Raw genomic sequence first — 20,943 nt, 5'->3', positions numbered from 1 at the left:
CATGTGCCATTCTTTCTCTCCCTCTCTCCTTCCCCCCCCCCCTCTCGATCTCTTGTGTCCCCATGGCCACGTGCCCACCACTAGCCGAGCGCACAGAATAACCAATCCCCTGGCAGCAGGGTCAGTGCCACCCCAACAGTGGATGGTTGCCACTTGTGCTGGCCCAGTTTTATTTTTTTTTTTCCTGCCGGGGTAAGGGGGTTGGGAAACCTCACTGACCCAAGACAAGCCTCTTCCTGGGAGCCCGTGAAGCTGTGGGGCTGCAGGGACCTCGCAGGGGACGGACAGGGCGGCTGGGACAGGATGAGAGGTTCAAACTTAACCCACTAGTTAGTTTTGTAGTTTCAAAACTGTAGTGCCTGTGATCTGTGTGAGAAATGTCCATGCAGGGGTCTGTGCTGGCTGTGGGGAAATGCCTCGCCTGCTTGGAGTTTATGCGTAAGTAGCTGCCTTTTTTTGGGGGGAGTATCTGGACTTCACATGTGCACACCAGTCCTTCTCTTGCATAAAAACCCTCTACAAATGTTGACGCCACCCATGTTTGCTCTCATGCTGATGATGCCGCAGCTCCTGTCCTCCCGGCCTCGTGTCTCCGTGGGGAAACACAAGCTTTCAGCCACATCCAGGGGAGGAGAGAGGAAAGTCTGGGCCCTCGGGCTGGGATTTCAACACTGGAGGATCCAGCAGTGTTTTTATTCGGTTACAGCAGGAATGTGCAGAGGCAGAGGAAGAAAGGAGGAGGGCGAGGGCGAGGGGGGGGTTGTTTGGTTGGAACAGGGAGACTGGGAAGTGAGAATGGAAGTTTTTTTTTATTCCCAGAGGATGAAAAAAAACTCTCTGGATTTGCTTGATTCATGGTCTGCATTGATCTGATTGGACACGTGAAGCCGGAAGGTCAGCGCGTGTTTCTGTGCCCCGTTGTCACATATGAGCTCAGCAGCGGTTTCTCATCACAATCACAACGACTGCTTCTCTTTCTAAGAACTGAAGGTTTCAGTAAACCCACTCCTCTTCCTCTTACAGAGACCCTCAGAGCTTTTACTCAGTAAGTCACTCCCACTTATGGGAACTGAATGTGCTGAAGAATACTCAGGAACATTACATTCATGTTTCCTCATTTTAGACAATAATCAAAAACACGTCTGTAAAACAGGGGATTGAACAAACGCTGTGTTCATGATGCTGCGTCCACTTAAAAGATGTCAAATAAGATGAATACTTTATCTGTTTTAATCCTTTTTTATATTTTCTTTTACTTTAACTCTTTCTCTTTATATTTTCTCACCTTTAGTGAAGCTGTTTGTGTTTAAGTCGTCCACAGTTACAGTCCTCGAGTACTTTTCTCTGTTTTCCTTATACTTCTCAGATTTGCTTACAGTTATAATCTCTATAATAGTTTTGACATTTTACCTTCAAACCATGTAATTAACTTACAATAGTTGATGTAAATCTGGCTCCACAATGAGCAACTATAACATAAAAATACTGCAATCGTAAAGAAAATCTGATAATATATTGTATATATCTGTGTTTTTCTGCCAAAGAATGCTTTTAATTGGATATTATTACTTTTAGCTGAAAATACTTCAGTTTTAGATTTGAATGCAGGAGCTTGTAATGGAATATTACAGACACTCTGTCTGTAGAACACAAACATGATGATCTCAAAGAGGCGGAGGAGCATGTGACACAACCTGTGAAATATGTCCCTGTATCATGATTTCAGTGCGGCTGCTGAATTTTAATTTGAACTGTGGTAATGATAATGTTTTTTAAATGATTTCTTTCTCTGTTTCACTCAGTCTGATATTTTAAAAAGTAATATGATCAGATAGATTTGATCTGGAGGTTCGTGAGGTGTGTCTCTGCAGAACATAATATATCAGTGAATTATATATTTTAATTTGCTTTTTTTTTTTTAAAGCACTAAAAATACACTAAAAATCAGTGACTCGTTTTAACAGGTACTAACTGGATGGTCTAGAATCCAGTTTTAATTTCGCATTTTTATATTTATAGTGTTACTAATGATCAAGTACACAAACTGGGAACAGGAGAACGTTTTTAAAATCATTTTATTTAGTTGGATTCTGCCTGATGTTTGAAGAATTCCTAGTAATAATCCATTCAAAATGTTTTAATTTGCTTTCTGGAAACATGCCAATCAAAAGAAGTGACTTGCTTTAACAACAACATTGACTCACAAGCAGTGACTCCAAGTTCAAGTTGTAATCTTGCAGTTTTTATATTTACACAGTTAATGATGATCATGTAAACAAAGTGTGGAAACGTATCAGGAAGCCGAGCGGGGCCGTGGAGGTCACTGAACCTCCAGGAAGTCGTAGTAAAAACACCTTTTGTGTGACACTGCTCGGAGTTTGCATGAAAACAAACAAGGTCGTGTGCAGAGACGTGATTTGATGGAAAGTTGTGTTGACATAGAAACAGGATGTCCTCTCTGGTTGGTGTTTGGACAAAGCAGCGTCCCCCACAGGTCCACGTGAAGCCTCCTCTGCCACAAACTCCTGTGATTGAAGGCGTTGCTCAAAGGCGACGGGACTTCCTGTAACCTCGGGGACGCTTTAGTCGTCTTTGTCAGTTTGGCTGAAAGATGCGGAGGAACATCCCGAATGTAGCCGGTGACGGTGAATGACATCATCTGTGGGTCAGTGAGGTCATCGCTGTCACGGGACGGGATGGTCGGTGGTTGTTCTGACCTCGGTGCCGATGTTCCGTTGGTAATAGTTGTAACATATTGTGTAATGTTTTCCTATTTTTTTGTTATCTTTTGTTATAATTTGTGCCCCTTGTGATTGTGTTTGTGCATATTTGTCGTCATTTTGTTTCTCTTTTTGGTTTGTTTAGATCTGGTCATGATCATTTTGTGTCTTTTAAGTCAGTTGAGCTACTTTTCAATGACATAATTCATCTCACAACTAAAAAGCCTCCGATCCATCAATAATGAAGCATCTTAAGATATCGAGACGTTTAAATGTAAAATGCATCATGAAGAAAAACATACAAAAGCCCAAAAAGAGAAAAATGGCACATCTGGTTGTTTGTGCATTAAAACAATGAAATTATATTTATTCAAATAAATAGAAATTAAAATAAAAACCGGTCTCGACGAATCAAAGCTTCGGTCGATTCGTCGATGAATCGCTCTCGGTCACGTGAGCAGAGCGGAGCGCGCGCAGAGCCGCAGCTACACATGGCTCGTGTTGTTGTTGCTCCTCAGATCCACGTGAGCACGAGCCGCGCTTCCTACTGGCTCGCGAGGGACAAGAGAAAAGGAGGCAGACACACACAGACACACACACACAGACACGCACACGGACACACGCTCAGTGCGCAGAGCAGCAGCAGGACAACAGGCCCACACTCTCACGCTAAAGTCTTTTTAACGCAGACACAAGAGGAGGAATCGTGAAACCTCCGCATGCCGGAGGGTCGAGGTGAGTGCGGACACTTTCAGGATTTTTTGCGGGATTAACGTAAAAAGAAAAGAAAAAAAACGCGGAGATGCAGTTTTTTCCCCCCATCGCTGCTTTGGTTGTAGTTTTGCAGCTTTGAGTCTTCGCCTCTTTCTCTCTCTCTCTGCATCTGTGTGTTCTCGTTGGATTCCTGCACAGTTTGTTCTCTCACAGCAGGAAACACACCCACACACACACACACACACACACACACACACACACACACACACACACACACACACACACACACACACACACACACACACACCACACGTGGGAAATAGAGAGATGTGAAGGATTGAGTCATTGTGAGAATGAACAACATGTGACCAACGGGCTTTTTCATGAGCTGTTGCTCTGGAGGCGTTTCCAGACTCTGCTGTTACTTCTCAAGACTCTGATGTTTGCACGGATCCAAAAACCTTTTTACTTCAGCTCACATGTAGAAGTGTGTGTGTGTGTGTTTGAGGAGACTGCAAACATGTAGCAGAGATGGAGGGATGATAGATAGATAGATAGATAGATAGATAGATAGATAGATAGATAGATAGATAGATAATAAATTGAGGCATTCAGTATCTTCATAAACTAATAAATCATGGAGGCAACTTTTAAGTGTTGATTAAGGGTTTTAATTTGCCTTTTTTAGAAACGTGCCATTTAAAATCACTGACTGGTTTTTTACAAGAACAAGAGCTTTAGCTCCAATGTCCAGTTTTACTCTTGAAATTTTCAATTTTCCCAAAGGAACTCTTAGACACATACAGGGCGTGAAAGTAAAAGTAACAGGCTGCAAAGGTCAACAAGTTATCTGTTATATATATAAGAAAATGGCTCAAATAAATCGTGATAATCATCGATATCTACTGAAATAAATCGTTTTGCCATATCAGCCCTTTTGCAGACTTCTCTCAGTTTGTATATGCAACCGGTCATAATTAGATTTCTCTGCCTGGCAGGAGATTTGAAGAATGTGTCATGTGCAGTAGAAGCCGATGAGGTCTGCAGTCAGGATAACAAACAGAACATGACGGGGGTCGGGGGTCGGGGTCTGCACCGCCCCACCCAGCCAGTCCAGGCTTTTTGTCTCATGTTTAAACGATGACTAGTTTCTGTTTAACATTGTGTTTCCCTTTTTTATTTGTCGAAATGTGCCGACAGTCGCACACAATCCAAAGAAACTCACAACATCTTCAGCTTCTCTTCTTGGATGAATAATAAAAACAAGACATTTCCAAATTGCAGTTGACGCTTGAGACGTCGTAGGTGAAGTGACAGTGGTCCTCTTTGTTCTTGCGTAACTACATTGTGATGTGTAAGAACCCATAGGGGCTTTGTTACATAATCCTGAGCAGCTTCTCTCCTGTGAAATGTACACACATTTCTAGGAAGGGGGTGGGGGTGGGGGGGGGGGACCATGGAGGAACACCTTTTTGACTAAAACATTCCAGAGTGACCTCAGACTAACAGCAAGAGGAAGGAATTTCTAGAGGTTTTTTCTGTTGGTGTGTGTGCAGAAGTTTCAAACACTCAGATACTGTGTGACGGGTCAGTGAAGATGCAAATGCAAAGATTGTTTTTATTACAAGGATTAGCTTGTTAAATAAAAGTAATAAAAATCAATTCAAACTTCTGAAAATGCTGAGAAAGATGCACGGTGACAGATTTGTGATGTGGTTATTAAGCCATGTGAGTAAAAGTTAATCGGCCTGATCTTCATGTGGCTTGATTTGTTTGACAAGAAGTTCAAAACCTGGAGCTGTTCACTTTACATGAAGCAGAATAAACATAGAAAACTATTAGTTGACCGACGGAAAAGTTGATGTGTAACAATTTATATTGATTATTCAAACAAATTGAGTCTGAATACAAACAAATCCTTTATAGTAATAATCATAATAGTCATTTTTGGACAAAGCAGGTATTGTTCTCTATTTTCTATAATGATTAACTGATCAATTGAGGTAGTGATGGCAATAATTAGTCATGATGACATAAAATAGTCATCACATTCCTAAAATCCTAAAAGTTCAGAAGCTGCAGTTGGAGAATATTCTGTGTTTTTACTTGATAAAATGACTTGAAATGAATCTAATCATAATGGTTCAGCAATTAGATTTAATGTTGATTGAAAGTTGCCAAAGATCAAACCATAAAAGAAAGTGAGCAGCTTATTAGCTGCTGTTAATACTTGTTTTAAACATTAATAAATGCGGAGATAAATAATTGAATACATAAATAAATGAATTGAAACAAAAGAAATATTTATGTACATTCATGTTTTTGTATCAGATATTTGAATTAACTGGCAGAACGTGACAGGAGCCGACTCACGTTTCCGCCCTGATGTTCAGGGACGTGTAGAAATGAGTCTCAGTGGAACCAGAGGCGTCTGAAGCTTTGAGCAATACCTTTGTTTTCCTAACGTGAAAAACTGATCCTGTCTGTTGAGTCCAAAACAGGTGGATTTAACTTGTTCTGTCTTGTTCAGTCTCGACGTGGTGGAGAAAGAGAAACTGGGGGAAACACCCTCCCAGATTAAAAAGATGGAATTATTATGATTAACCATGAAGAAATATCACAAAGAATCTTTGTTTTTCTCTGTGCATCAACCACCAGTGAACTGAGCGGTCGTGTGTTTTCGGTGTCGTCCTCTCCTGCGAACGTTTGAGCAGGACAGGAATGTTCTGAAGAATGAGGCGCGTCCGGCATTTTTGCAGCACAGGGCACGTCTGTCGGTCTGTGTGGGCAACGTGCTCCGTGCACAGCTTTCGTATTGTCAGCCTCGGGCCAATAAAGACGTCCATTGAGAAAGGTCACATGGCGACATCGCAAGCGAGGGGCAAGAATTTCAGAGGTTAGGAGAAGAACCCCCAAAAAATAGAAGAGGAAGGAAGTGTCGCTTGGGTAAATCCAGAATTGAGAGATTCACAGGTTACAACGGCCGTCTGGTGGTTTGTGGTCGGCGCTGATCAAACGAGCAGACGGATGAAATACCGTGCATGTCATTACTTTCATTTTCTCCCCCTGATTGCTGAGTATTTGCCTTTTGACAAATGAGCAGCACTCTGTAGTTTCTGTGTTGTGATCTGAAAGTATTAACTATTGTGGATCTTCAGATTTACAGGAAAAGTTTGCTGAAATGTGCTAATTAGCTTTTTCTTGTTTGTTCTTACGTCTGTGAGCTAATTACCAAGCTACCGCCTGAACTCAGCCAACACATCTTAGCACAGAGGCTGGAAAACAAGATGATTCGTCTCAGCTGAAGCTTTCCTTAAGGCCCAAAAATGATTTTTCCTCATAGATCATAAAAGAGACGGCAGAGTTTTATTGTCGTGGCGTCGCCTCGGTGTAAAGTCTTTGGTCCGAGCAGGAATGTGCTGGTGTGTAAAGGTAAAGTCAGTCAGGTGCCGGGTCACAGAGAGAATCCAGAGCAGCTTCCATGCACCTGAAGAGTTTCTAATAAAACAATATTCCTCTTAAAGATATTTTGCCTTTTTTGGTGTTTTGAAGAAAAAGGTGGGGAGAGCTGTCTCGGTTCAAATAAATAAATAATAAAATAAACTGGAGAAAACAACAAGATGCCAGTACTGTCTGTTTTCTTTCTGTGTTGAACCGTGACTTTGTGAAGATCATACAAATATTTTCAGTTGATGGATGTTTCCAGCTGCTTTTAAAACCAGGCTATCGCACAAAGTCAAGAACACCATGTGTCTGTTATCTGTGTTTAAACAGATAAAGTTAGTTCAGAATAGTTTTTGCAAAGAAATTACAGCGAGCAAACGGCTCCTAAGTCCCTTCTACAAATATGAACCAACACCTGACTCAGGCTTTCTGAGCCAAGACGGGAGGAGCAGCTTCATTTCAAAAAGAAAAAGTATATCTCCAGGAAAACAGGCTTCTTCTAATGTTCCATGTTCTTTTTGGAGCGAGGATGCACTAGATTGGATTAACCACTTTCATTGAGGGAAGTTTTAATTCGATTTTCGCGCGTGTCCAAACTCAAACTTTTCCATCAGGCGAGGAGGATGAACTTGGAAAGACGGGTGTGGTGACAAGCGGAGAGTGTCTTTTGGCTCGTGCACGGTTGTGTGATGCTACATATCAGTGTAGCAACATCACGGGATCATTGAGGATCATTGGCAACTAATTTTTTTAAATGCTGACTCGAGTTAAATCTTGTGTTTGAAGTTGACGACACCGTTGTCGTGCTCTCAGGCAGCAAACACTTCTGCTTGTGTGTGTGTGTGTGTGTGCGCTGTGCGTGTGTGTGTGTGTGTGTGGAAGTGAAATGGGTAGCGTGCATGCACAGCGTCTTTGTCACACGATTGTTGCTCATGTAGTCGGACAGCGTGACAGGACACACTGACATACTTCCTCTGGGTCACCAGGCTCCGTGGAGCTGAAGTGCACAGACGTCTCTTTATGTCGCTGCTGAGGAGGAGAGGCTTTGTGCTCTCTATCTCTCTGTATCTGTACATAAATAATATATATTTGCATGCATAGAGGTATAATTTAAATCAGTCACAGCTCTCAGTTCGCAAGAAGCACATCTCAAATTGACTATTCACATCGCTGGCACCACACGATGCAAATTATCCGAATTCAGATCAGCTTTTTTTTTTTCACACGGCAGTGAACCCTGTGGCTTTTCCCCTTGCTATTGTCATCGACACAATCTTGTCCTGTGTGCACTGTCGCCTTTGTTTTCCTGTCGTGATGAAAGCAGGATTTGTACCAGTGTGCAAGTATGTCTGTGCACTGAGCGCTTGTGCATGTTCTCCGTGGTAGAACTGTGTGTGTGTGTTTGTGTGTGTGTGTGTGTTTGTAAGGCGTCTCATTTCCATCCAGTGCGGTGTCATCCCCTGGCCCCTGTGCTCTCAAGGCCTCAGTCTCCACAAAGCTCACTCTGTCATGGCGAACAGGCCGGGCGCTGCAGCTGGGCCGCGGCGAGTGGTGGTCGCCGCTCGTTGTTTCTACTCTGCTGCAGAGAGGAGCCCCTCAAGGTCTGAGCTGATATGACGAGGAGAGACGTCAGGAAATGTTTTGTCCCGTCAGCTCTGAGGAGAGAGAGAGAGAGAGAGAGAGAGAGAGAGGCTCATAGATGAGACACAGGCAGGTCCATGAAAATACAACTGTCGGGGTCTAATGACGGATCTGGGTTTGAACATTTGTCTTGTTTACATCTTATTGATCCATTTATTCAATATCCTAGTGTCTGATTTATTCTTTTACTCGTGTCAGTGAAGTTTTTTTTATATTTTACCTCCTCAGGAAACCACAACATTTATAAATTACGTTTATGAGCTGGATGCAATGTCATGAATGAATTTTTAATTCAGAAGGATGGGGCTGGCTTGAGCCAATGTCCACATCCTCAGGACTCTGAAGACAGACCGGGCTGCGGAGGACGAACTGAAATGAGACGGTCTGGTCTGCGGAGGATTTCCTGTTTGCATCACCAGCTTCTCCTGCTCTTACTGTTGCATCATTTACTACTTTGAGCAATCGCACTTACGGCATCTTACATCGCTGGCTTGTTCGCTTAGTCACTGGCATGCGAGGAATCCTGGGATAGTTTGGCCCGAGAAGTCACAGCGAGTTTGGAACATGCTCAATAAAAACAAAATATGAATAAGGGGTCACGCAATAGTAAATCTCAAGTTTTTGTTATTAAGGACATTTTGTTTATTTTGCAGTAATTGATTTCAACCAAATACACCAACATCTTGGTCCTTGCTCGACTGCAGGAGACCAAACGTGATGAGTAATATTGTCCAGGTCCAGTTTGTGAAGTTTAAAACATCTTGTGGTGAAATAAATATATCTTTCTTTCTGATGTTTCCCTTCTGCAGACTGGAGAATGACTGCTGCTGTAATGTGGTGTCACACAAACATGTTGTTATCGCTCTCGCTCTCTGTCAGCGTGACAATGCTCTGCTTTCTTCACTCTGATGTCTGGGGACGTCTCAATAGGAGATTGTTCTCAGTGTCAGCTCCAGTCAACAAAGACTTCACACTTCACACATCTGTCATATTATATTAATTATATTATTTATTACATCATCATCTCAAAGTCAACTTTATATCCACAGGACCTGGATTGAAATGTCGTTTCTCTCTGATCCCCATTGTAAACATACAAGTAAACAGGATACATAAGTACACAACATATTAAGTACACAACATATTAAGTACACAACATTAAGTACACAACATATTAAGTACTCAATACAAGTACAAAGGTCCACGGTGGATAGGATGAGAGCAGTGCAAAGTTGAACACATTGTCCAGAGATCCGATTTGCGGACGACTCCATTATGTCACATTGAAAATAATTCGTTCACGACTAAAAGGTTGTTTAAGATCAAGTGCTTCATCAGCCACTTGTCCCCCCCCCCTCCTTACTCTGAGCTGTGTGTTGCTTGTACAGTCTGAGTCCAGTGAACGTGGCTCCTCAACAAACAGCCTGAAGAACAACTGAATAAAAGTGACTCCAGCTAGCAGCCGTGCAGACTGGTAGAACGGATCAGTCTCCTGTCGGTGTCTGAACTTCCCTGTGGGAGATGCTTTGCTTGTTACATGTGTTTTTAAGACCGCAGCAAACTCTCAGCAGGCGTTTGTGTGTGTGCACGCGTGTGTGTGTGTGTGCGCGTGCGTGCGTGCGTGCGTGGCCCACAGACAGTTACTGGTTTAACACCGTGGTGTGTTCTTAGTGTGTGTTTGCTCGATACAACGAAAATTATAGGTCCTCCCCATAGATTGACCCCGTGAACACTACCATCTTGTGCACTTGGAGCCAGAGTCTGCACAGTACCAATCAGGTGATGGAGCAACGAGGTCCCACTGATGCATGTGCTCGAGCAATCTTAGAACTTGGAAAACTTTTTAGTTTGGTCCATGTCCCTTCTATTAACGTGGAGGAGGTTGGATTTATGACCCTTTGCAGCCAATGATTGAGATGCTTTAGCTTTACTTTTTGGGACGCTATCATGTCATCCATCTTTACAGTCTATGGTCCACCCTTGTGTCTCGTAGGAAATGGTTGCTGCTGCTATTTGAATCTTTCCTCTGTGTCCTTGCAGTGTTTCCAGTGTGGCGGGGGATCGGGGCCAGTACTGGCGTCGGAGGTGGGTGGAGCCAGGGCTGGGGGCGCTGCCTGCGATGGGAGCCCGACAGTCCCGGACAAGGCGCCCGGGTCCGGGTGTTTGACTACCCCGTGTGGTTGGTGCTGTGCCGGGGGGGCCGAGCCAGGCTCCAGGAGGTCTGTCAGAGAGGGAGGGGGGCGATCAGACTGCCCACAGACATGCTCAGCATCAAACTCCCGCAGCTCTTCAACATCCACCAGGTCCCGACGGTAAAGAAGGAACACAACTCAATACTATGAACCGATAAAACTAATCCCCACAAAGTTTATTGAGTATCTTGAAGCACAGTATAATCACATTATAAAGAGTTCATAAGGTCATAAATAACAAAGGTAGAGTTCCTAATCACAAACTACCTCAAGGCACTTTGCATCATATGGTCGTACGTTGTATTTGTAACTTCAGACTTTGGGAGCAGGACTGAATTCTCCCCTGGAGGATTAATAGTTGTTCCCCTTTCTGCTCCCGTCGGTCCTCAGGTGTTCAGAGAGGACAGCATCATCTCCGGGTACCGTCACCCCAGCAGCTCGGCCCTGGACTGTGTCCTCAGCAGCTTCCAGATGAACAACGAGACGATCAACATCTGGACCCACTTCCTCCCGACATGGTGCGTACGAAATCATCATTAACCTTCCATATTAACACCTTCACAGTCTTTTATTAGAGGTTTTGTTAAGTTAAAAGTTTTGCTGTTCTCAAAATAGTTTCACATCTCCTCCCTCATGCTTCTCTCTAAAGCTCGAGCCTGCACAGGGTGTCTTTTCTGATTGACTGGCTGTTATTTGATTGACACATGGCCCGGCCAGTCATATTTAACAGATTGTAGCCTCAATATTCAACTGGCAAATGCAAATTTAAATCACTCGGTGCTGAAATGAGCCAAAAAAAGAGTAAATTTCAAAATGAAATGTTCCAGTATTTCATAATTTTATTTAAATTAAGCCCCAGGCTGCTAATATTTCTGCGATTGATTGGCTTCAGTGCATCCAATGACTGAGAAGTGTTTCCTCAACATTTTTGCATAGAGTATCACAGTATGAATATAACAGACCAGAAGAAACTAATAAACTGGTATTAAACACCACAACAAGCAGTGAAATGAACTCAGGTGTTTTCTTTCCCAAAAAAACCCCAAAGGAAGTATCTGAGGATCTGTGTTTAGTATCTGTGATGTAATCCCTTAAACTCCTCTCAGCGTGGGAGGAAAAGAAATCAACTGCTGGATAAAACGTATTTCTGAGATTTTCAGATAGGTGGGAAAAAGTCGAGGGCAGGATCCTCCGAAAATGAGATAAGCCGGAATGAAAATAAACACGAGACCAAGTCCAGGATGTGAGAAAAGTCCAAGCACAACAGCCGCGAGGGGACGGGGGGACGGTCGCTGTCATGGAGACGACGCTCCGAGCCCGACGCATTATTACCAAGGAAAAAGACAAAGCTGTGTTTGTGTGGCAGGTATTTCCTGTGGCGTTTCTGCGTCCTCTGCTCCACTCTGAACTTCCTGACCGACAGCTACACCTGGCCCCTGCTGGTGTACATGGTGCTCATCTGCATTTACCCCTTCACCTCCAGCTGCGCCCACACCTTCAGCACCATGTCCCCGGAGTCCCGCCACATCTGCTACTTCTTCGACTACGGAGCACTCAGCCTCTACAGCCTCGGTAAGACCTGAGACAGGGATGTTGGTTCTCTGCACAGCTGCAGGGAACGGGATGCATCCTGAACCCTGAGAGGTGAATGAGAGCTGCTTGTGCTGTTCAGTGGCCCTTGAGCAAGGCAGAGCACCACACTCACTAAAATTTAAGTTATTTTCAACAGGAAAAATAAATTAAAAGAAATGATACAACCAAATGAATTGAACTTTAAGAAGATAAACGTGTATCAAGTGTTAACATAAATTAACATGTTTTCTGAATTGTTTTCATACTGATATGTCTGTGAAATGCTCATATCAGTAGATCTTATCATCCAAACGATAAATCCTCAGGCTCTACTTTGTGTCATCGGCCATCTGAGGAATCTAAAATTGGAACCAGAAGTAAAATCACCTCTGAAATGCAGAATAAACAGGTTTAAATAAGATGAAATCTTGTTTATCATGAGGCTGTTTGTAGAAATCCTCGTTTCCAAAGACACTGACCTGTCATGTTTTTTGTTTGCGTGACAAATGACACAAACAGCATTGTTGTGTGTATTTGACTTCTGTCCCTGCTGTGGTTGTCAGCTGGATGTCTGATTTCCATATTTTCTTGAGAAATGATTTGTTTCGCGGCTTATCAGCGCCCCAGTAAATGTTTGTTTGGCCTCACAACCATTTCTCCTGTGAGTAATATTTCCCTGTCAGAGACTCCATAAAGAGAATAAACAAAAAACACACATTTTACAGGAACTCAGAGCTTGTTGCACAAGTGCTCCTTGGAAAAACTTGTTTTTCCGGGCAGCAGCTGCTGTTGCCGCCCGTCCACTTTTAAGTGCATGCAGATTTATTTCATTAGCACTGACCTTTTTTATCTTAAAACACACAATGCATCGCTGTATTAATTCACAGTTGCATTTCAGGTTATGGTACATTTGTCATGATGTGAATGTTTATGATCCCACACACACACAGACCATCACCCGAGGGCCTCTTCAAAACAACGTGGCTCCAGCCAAGATTGGTCTTGTTTAAAATGTTTTAAAGTGTTTGTTTAGATTAGAGCTGCAGCAGAGTAGGAGAAAATAAAATTATTACAAACACTTCAAGGGAATTAAACACACAGTCCAGCAGCTCCTCTAGAGAAGAAGATAACATGTATAGTTTTTTATTTATTTATTTACTTTCTGGTTGTTCCAGTACAGTTTTCACCTGAGCAGTTTATCTGACACAACTTTTATTAAACAATTTTATTTCAAGTCTAAAAACGTTAAAAGCCACAATGTGTAAAATTTTGACCTTTCCTACTTTAGCGACCCCTAGTGGTTGAATCAGAAACAACACTGCTAGTAGAATTAAATAATCTGCAGGTTGTGGCCTTAAATTAACTCAAATTAATCAGTTTAAATAAAGTTATTTACACTTTCCTTTTAAATGACTCTTGAAATATAAATACAAATCTTAAGAGATTCACCTGGTTTCATACATTTTTTAACTATTTGTTTTTTGCACCTTTAAAAAAACAATGGTTACAAAAGATATGTACACACAACACTCTTACTTATATAAAAAAACCATTTATACCTACATGTACTAATGTGTAAATCTACACAAAAATAAGGAAACCTGTACCGGAGATGAAGGGAAATACAAAAACCTATGTTAAACTTCAAGTCAAGCTGGACAGAACCAATTTAACACTTTCATATTGTTGTGTGTTTGTTTTTTAAGGTTGTGCCATAAGCTACGGATACTACGTGATGCCTGACTGTTGGGTGAACAGCTTCCTCCATCAACACTTTGTCCCCATTGCCATTGGAAACACGTTGTTCTGTACGAGTCTGTCCTGCTATTCCAGGTAATACGGTGATTTCTGTAGAAGTATTCTGTGGCTTCAGGAACTGTTCAGACCCCTTTTAGGTTTTGCACACTGTATTGTGACGTGGATTTAATTTAATTTTAGATAAAATTGTCCTTTTTTACCTATAAATCTACACCATATTTACCAGAGCACGTTTTCAAGGTCATTAAACATGAACCACCTTGTATGAGGAGGCTCTCGGGTTGAAAGTACTGAAAGTAGATGTCAGGACGAAGGGTTTTGTTGTTGAGGACAGAAACCGTCAGGACAGTACAAAGGTTTTCAAGCTTCCCTCCGATTTGGGTTCTTGCCAGGATGGAAAGAGTCAGTGAAAGAGCATTTACACCAACATGTGACACTTTAACCCTGCGCTGAATCCCAGACTAACTAAATACCTCCAGTCTCATAAAGACCCACTGACCCACATTCAGAGGCAGGAGAACGTCACTGACTTGAACTGAAGTTTAATTTGGATCTGCGTTAATCCGACTCTTGATAAGAGATCATTTGTTCTGTTGTTGAGTGTCTTTACTTCTGTGCAGCTCAGTGTTCGCTCCGTGTCCGACGCTGGAGTCAAGCGCTCCTGAGTTTGCATAACAACAGCGGTTACATAACAACTGCAGCCTGACACACGAAAACTAACGTGTGAGGTCTGAGAAGTTGAGGCCGACCAGACTGGAGTGTTTGCATAAATGAATAACCTCAAACAGAAGTTCGTTTCTGGAATTTCTTGTTACTCATCTGCCTAAACAAACTCCACAGAGCGATCAGCGTGTTTCAGAAGAGTTTCCAAAATCATCAGCACCTTTTTATGTCTTCGGTTTGAATTCTGCTGATATTCAGGTTCTTTGTTTTAATTTGGGTTGTTACTTGAACATGTTTACAGGCTCTAATGTTCAGAAACACTTTCCTCAGACTGTCCCTTCCTGCAGCTCCTCTCTTCAACACTTTGTTTCACTCTCACAATTGTCGGCCTCCGCTCTGGCTTCGTCGGGGGGGGTGGGGGGGGGATGGTGTCAGACTATGAAATGTGGAGCTTTGTGATGTCATGTGACGCCCGGACGAGGTGTTCGAGGAGCTTCAGTGTTTTCTGTGGAGGAGAAAAGCTTCATTCACCAAAGACTCTGGACTTTTTAACTTTGCAGAAGTTTTGAATTCACAGAAAACCTTATTAACACACAAGGAGGAATGAGAAACTAAAAAATAATAATATTTGTATATACAAGGTTACAAAGTGCTTGACGAATACATGGCAATAAAAAACTAATTAATAAAAAAAAGGTTAGTGGATGTTAGGGACATATTCAAATTTAAGGAGCCAAATCATAACATATTAAGGTCAAGATCTCTTATTTCTCCTTTTAATGTGTTTCTGTCATTACTTAAATCACGTAGGTTATGTTTTCGTCTGTGTTTGTTTGTTTGTTTGATAGTTTTCAAGATTAAGCAAAAACTACTGAGCGTGTTACAATGAAACTTGGTGGAAAGATGCTGTAATGCTCAGGAATCATTTTTCTCTTTCTGTGACATTGTGAGATTTGCCGCTTTTTTGACAATTCCTCAAATATCCCAGGGAATCATTATATGTTAATAATTTTAATTCTTGGAGTGACGAGTTTCCTCAGAGAAACTCTTTGTATATGTATTGATGAGAAGAAGTTGATGATTATTTGCCTCTTTCTGTCTGTGCAGGTTCCTGGAGCTTCAGTTCCCCCAGAGGAGTAAAGCTCTGAGAACAGGAGCGTTCGTCGTCCCGTTTCTATTTGACACTGTCCCTTTGTTTTACAGGGTGAGCGTCACTACTGGTTATTCAAATTATTTAATAGATGCACGTTTGAAACCTGAATTTCCACTTTGAACTTCTGTATTTTGCAAAACGTTTTATTGTTTCATGTGTTTGCATTACAACAAAAGTTCAGAGCCATGTTTTTTACTGATTTCATTTCCCCAATCACACGTAAATGTGTCACTTCAACTAGTTAATTCTTAGTTTGTGCACAAGTCACTTGTTGGTTCTCAAGGTTAGAAATGTTGTAACCTGATTGGCTTGTGAACGGCTGTGTGATAACTCTGTTGATCTGAATACATCTAAAATCTCTTTGTGTAGATTCTCCTGTGCTGCGGGGGAAGCTGCAGCTCGAGCGGCGCCTTGTCCAGTCACTGTTACCACCTCCTCTTCGCCTTCCTCACCTGCTTCCTGTTTACCGCCCACCTCCCGGAGAGGTTGGCGCCGGGACGCTTCGACTACATCGGTAAGTTCCTTAAGAAAATGAGGCAAAATGACAGTGAACGCATCGTCCTCATCACCGAGTCTGTGAGGAAATAAGAACGAGGATTCTTCCCCCAGGAGCTGCAGTGCAATTGTTGACCACAAGTGTACCTGCATGAGTTTAAATATGAAAAAGAATAACGTCAGTTACAGGGCTGTCACTTTTATATTTGCCGTCTTTTGTTCTTGAGCGTTTCCCTGCTGACTCTGGACAATCGACACAAAACAGCAGCCGTGCATCAAACAAGCCCTTTTATTTCTATATCACGTAAACTTAAACAAACTGTTTCTACCTGTGTCTTTTGATTGTTGCCTCATTTATTTATTTGGGTGAAGTTTCACACAAGTTTTCATTGTCTACAAACGTCTGGCCGAGGTTCACTCGCTTTTAAAGTCACAGGAGTAGCTGCAGCAACAAAGAACTTCATAATCATTAACTTAATGTTTAGAAAATGTTTTACTTAAAGTTTTGAAACAGGCTTCTATTTCAATCTTTTGATCTGAGTGCACCGATTTGTTGCTGTGATCTTTTTAAAGATGAATAAAATACATTATAGTTACAATCCAGTAAACAAAGAATTATTAGTGATGAATCACAATTTAAGAATATATGATTTCTAGGAGAACGTTAAAATATGATGGATTCATCTCTAGGTGATTTTATTTTTGGGTGGTCCGACTCTTAAAGCTTTAATAAATCTGTCGTACTTGTTGATCTTACTTTATTTATTTTGCAAATCAACTCCAGTCGTCCGTAAACTACAATATTGAGCAAATCATTTGTAAAACTGGCTTTAAATTTGAGATTTGACTTTGAGTGTCATAAACTATTGATTGGGAAATTAATCAGAAATCCCTTTATGTGTGTGTGTGTGTGTGTGTGTGAGGTGAAATATTAATATATAATATAATAATATATATCTTGTGTCGTCGTCCTTCCCACAGGCCACAGCCACCAGCTCTTCCACGTCTGTGCGGTGGTGGGGACCCACTTCCAGATGGAGGGCGTGTTGGCGGACATGGCGCAGCGGAAGGCGTGGCTGGCGGCCCACGGAGACACGCCCTCCTTCCTGGGGACCATCGGCGTGCTGGTCGTCAGCCTCGTCCTCAACCTCGGCATCATCGGCATATTCAGCGCGCCGCTGCTGTGGAATCCGTGCCGCGCCGCCAACCCGCCGCACACGTCCAAGCACGACTGCAAGGGGCACTGAGGGTGCGTTTGATTTGTGTGTCAGAGATGATATTAACAGTTCACTGTAGTGCTTCTCTAACACCAATAGTTTTATCGTTCTGAGATAAAGTTTTTTGATACGTCGGGTGCTGAAGCGTTTTTTTTCTAACAACTGAAGTATTTGTTCACGTGTTTACTGAGAAGCTGACGACCCAGTCACATTTACTGAAGCCTTATTTTCTCCTGTCTCACCAAGTTTGTGTGTGAGAGGATGAAAACACGTCTGAAAACGTCTGTTTACAGCTCGACCGATAGATCGGTGGCAGATATATCATCTGATAAGTAGATTTTAAAAAATGACCACTGGTCCTAAGATGCCTTGGAAACGGAGGAAATGTAATTGAGGCTTGATATTTTAAACTTTATTATAAATAACTATAAATTGAAAAAAAAAACACAAATACTGCAAATATATAGAATTCAAAAATAAATCACGATTTAAATTTTAAACCTTTAATTTTATAAAATGAGTTTTCATACTGCAGCAGGATACTGATTCGTCTGTATCGGCTCATATCGGCTGAGCCCTGAATCGGTCGGGCTCTAATCTGTGTATTTTTCCACGTGCATTTGAAACGAGGCTCTGGGTTGAAGGAAGCTGTCGTCACACACACACACACACACACACACAAGTGCCTTATTGTAGCTGTAGACCACTACAAGTCTAAATCTCCAACTGGAAACGTTTTAGAGTCGCAGTTTGCAGGGATTTTCTATTGATGACATGATCCCCGGGGTCCGACTCTCCTCGACTTCACGAAAAGGATCTATTGAGATTCCTCCTTGTATCCGGACTTCCTGGTTAGTGCCGCTGGTTGTTGTTCCGTGCATGAAGCAGCTCCACATAATGCAATGCAGATTGGATTGCCGGCTCTTATACATCCCCCTATTGATTCCACTCCTGCGCCGACTGGAATTGATTCGCAGGCCACCGCGGCTCTCGTTCTGATTGCCCGGCCTAATTATGAACCCCACAATCTGCCTCAACAGGGGGAGGGAAAAAAAGAGAAAAGTTCCAGTGCAGCGATGATTAAAAGACAGGTACCGTTTTTATAACTTGTTTCCATGGCAGCGTTCTAGTGGCCTCATGCCCCCTGAGGGTCTCCAACAATTTGCTCCGAAGCCGTCTCTCTCTTGTTCTTTCCGTAACGTATAATAAGATCCATCCTGAACATCCATCGCGTGTAATTACACCTTTAAAAAGAAACAATTTGACTTTAGAAGATTTTCCATATTTCTGTGGGTTTAAGAGACATTTTGAGGAGAAAAGGACGTTCCTGTAGTTTCGGGGACGTATTACTGTGATGTTGCAGTAAACAGAAACACACTTGATATCCTGTGTTCTCTCATTGTTCCGTGGAGACGGCTGTTTACATTTACCACTGAAATAATAATGATCGTGTGTTTGTACAACTTTGTGGTTATTTATTGCTTATTTTAGGTGCAGAAATGGGATTGAAGAGGGTTTTGTTTTCTCTTTTTTTTGAGGGTGGGTGTAGATGATAAATATAAGTGTTAATAAATTACTGATTCACACTGAAACAAAGTCCATCTTAACAAGTTATTTTTGACCATTGTTGAGCCTTGAAACGAGAGGAAAATGTTTTTAAATGCGTTTTCCAGCACTGATCAATGTTTTGGAGATTAGATTCATCGATTCATGATTTAATTGATTGCAACTATTTTTGGGTTTTGTTTTTTTCAGGCAGTTTTCAGGCAAAACTATTCTTCAGCCTGCTGGATCAAACTGTCTCTTTCTTTATTTTGTTTTTTATAGATGAAGCAATTTAATGATAACATTTTAAAATCAAAATCCACAAATTTCAATTTATTGCCAATCTCAGATAATACATTCTTTTAACTTTTATTTTATTTTAAGAAAAACAAGACACAATCAATGGACAAAAATGACTTGATAAGATGCATATTTTAGATAATTCATTATAGATATCGTCCTAGCAGCCGAAGCACTGTACGAGTCCCACGTTACTAAACATCTCTGCTGCAGCACTCACACACACGTCGCTCGTGTTACTTGACAAACCACTGGGAAGGCTCGTATGTATACAACATGTTTTTAAAATGCCACAAAATTTACACGCAATTCCACCAACACAACACAACACGTCTAACACACACTCACACAGGGTTTATCCGTGATGGTAGAGAGTTTAGTGAGAGGGGGAAACGTATGTGATATTATGGGATTGAGGTGAGTTTCAGGTCCACGTCGGACGCTGATGTAGAAATGTCAGAAATATGTAGAATCACACACACACTCACACTCACACACACTCACAGACACACACACTTTTTGCGTTAGGGCATTGTTTAAGATATTGTGGAGGTTAGTGTGCACAGTATGAAAGTTGTGTTCTTTATGTCAGTGTGTTTTGCCCACAGTGTGGTTTGCACTGACCCTCGTGTTGTTTCTCCACTGCTGCCGAACGCCGACCGATTTTTATTCTCTCCCCGGTCCTCGTCTTACAGCGTTCGTCCGTCTCACCCTGTTGATTCTTGGAACCGCATCATTTCTGGCCTCTGATGCGGTTCCACCCACACTCCTTTTATTATTGAGCTGCTTTTTATTTCTCAGTATGATTTGTCATCTCACTCACTCTCATGGGCTCAGTATCCACCGTGGTATCGCCTCTACGATACAGTTTTATTTATTCTGACCATAATGTTGATTATAAATCCAGATCACTGTTACTCTGAAGGTTTTTCTGTCCTGTAAACTTTGTTCTTTTACTCCTCAGCGAACAAGGTAATGCAGGTTGTAATTATCCAGGTGTATTGAAGGATGTTTGATAACGTGAAGTGCAGAATGAAGACGAGTGCAGGATGGACCAATACAAAAACTGGGTTTGAAAAAGTTACTGGTGCCTCTACAAAACTTTTATGAGACTTTTTCTTTTGATAAAATGCTCCGTTTGTTCCTCATCCAGGAGAAATGAGGTGAAACTGCTCTTAAAATGTGTAAATACGTACTTGTTCTTTGCTGTGTATAATTTTGTAATTTACTACTTTGTTGTACTAGACCTGTGTAATAAATTAAGCCTTTTATAAATGTGATAATTGTCAATGGAATCATTTCAAGGGATTTGGTGTAATTGTACCATTGATGTCTTAGGGTTATAATATAATTTTAGTAGATATATGTTAATAACAAATACTTTCCTAATCTAAAACCCCAAAATATTCTTTTATTATCATATATGACAAAGAAAAGCATCACACCCTTGTGTTTAAGAAGCAAGAACCAGTTCATGTAAAATAAAAACAATGAATGAATCAGTCAAACAAATATTTGAATTTGAAAAT

At 41.7% G+C, this 20,943-nt stretch overlaps 1 protein-coding gene across 3 annotated transcripts; it reads left to right on the top strand.

Moving 5' to 3' along the window:
• Positions 1-157: 157 nt before the first annotated feature.
• Positions 158-20,694, top strand: paqr6 (progestin and adipoQ receptor family member VI). 3 transcript variants are annotated; one of them, XM_047340948.1, is made up of 8 exons: positions 158-310; positions 10,560-10,831; positions 11,102-11,229; positions 12,078-12,283; positions 13,990-14,116; positions 15,812-15,908; positions 16,227-16,371; positions 17,334-20,694. In XM_047340948.1, the coding sequence occupies exons 1-8, from the start codon at positions 304-306 to the stop codon at positions 17,597-17,599; spliced, it is 1,248 nt and encodes a 415-aa protein (XP_047196904.1). In that variant the 5' UTR covers positions 158-303; the 3' UTR covers positions 17,600-20,694. The 3 variants fall into 3 exon arrangements, with proteins under 3 accessions (XP_047196904.1, XP_035020053.1, XP_047196903.1); XM_035164162.2 differs by having other exon boundaries at positions 300-438; XM_047340947.1 differs by lacking the exon at positions 158-310 and adding an exon at positions 3,247-3,455.
• The last annotated feature ends 249 nt before the right edge of the window (positions 20,695-20,943 follow it).

This window comes from Hippoglossus stenolepis, chromosome 8, assembly GCF_022539355.2.
Source record: "Hippoglossus stenolepis isolate QCI-W04-F060 chromosome 8, HSTE1.2, whole genome shotgun sequence".
Taxonomy (NCBI): domain Eukaryota; kingdom Metazoa; phylum Chordata; class Actinopteri; order Pleuronectiformes; family Pleuronectidae; genus Hippoglossus; species Hippoglossus stenolepis.
The sequence above is the reverse complement of the archived record's forward strand: the minus strand, read 5'-3'. Positions and strand labels throughout refer to the sequence as shown.

What these genes read in the sequence shown, in the direction of transcription:
- paqr6 (XM_035164162.2), top strand. Translation starts at nt 378, where the DNA reads ATGTCCATGCAGGGGTCTGTGCTGGCTGTGGGGAAATGCCTCGCCTGC. An exon ending in ACATCCACCAGGTCCCGACG is followed by an intron (nt 10,832 to 11,101) that starts GTAAAGAAGGAA and finishes GTCGGTCCTCAG; the next exon opens with GTGTTCAGAGAGGACAGCAT. An exon ending in GGGACGCTTCGACTACATCG is followed by an intron (nt 16,372 to 17,333) that starts GTAAGTTCCTTA and finishes TCCTTCCCACAG; the next exon opens with GCCACAGCCACCAGCTCTTC.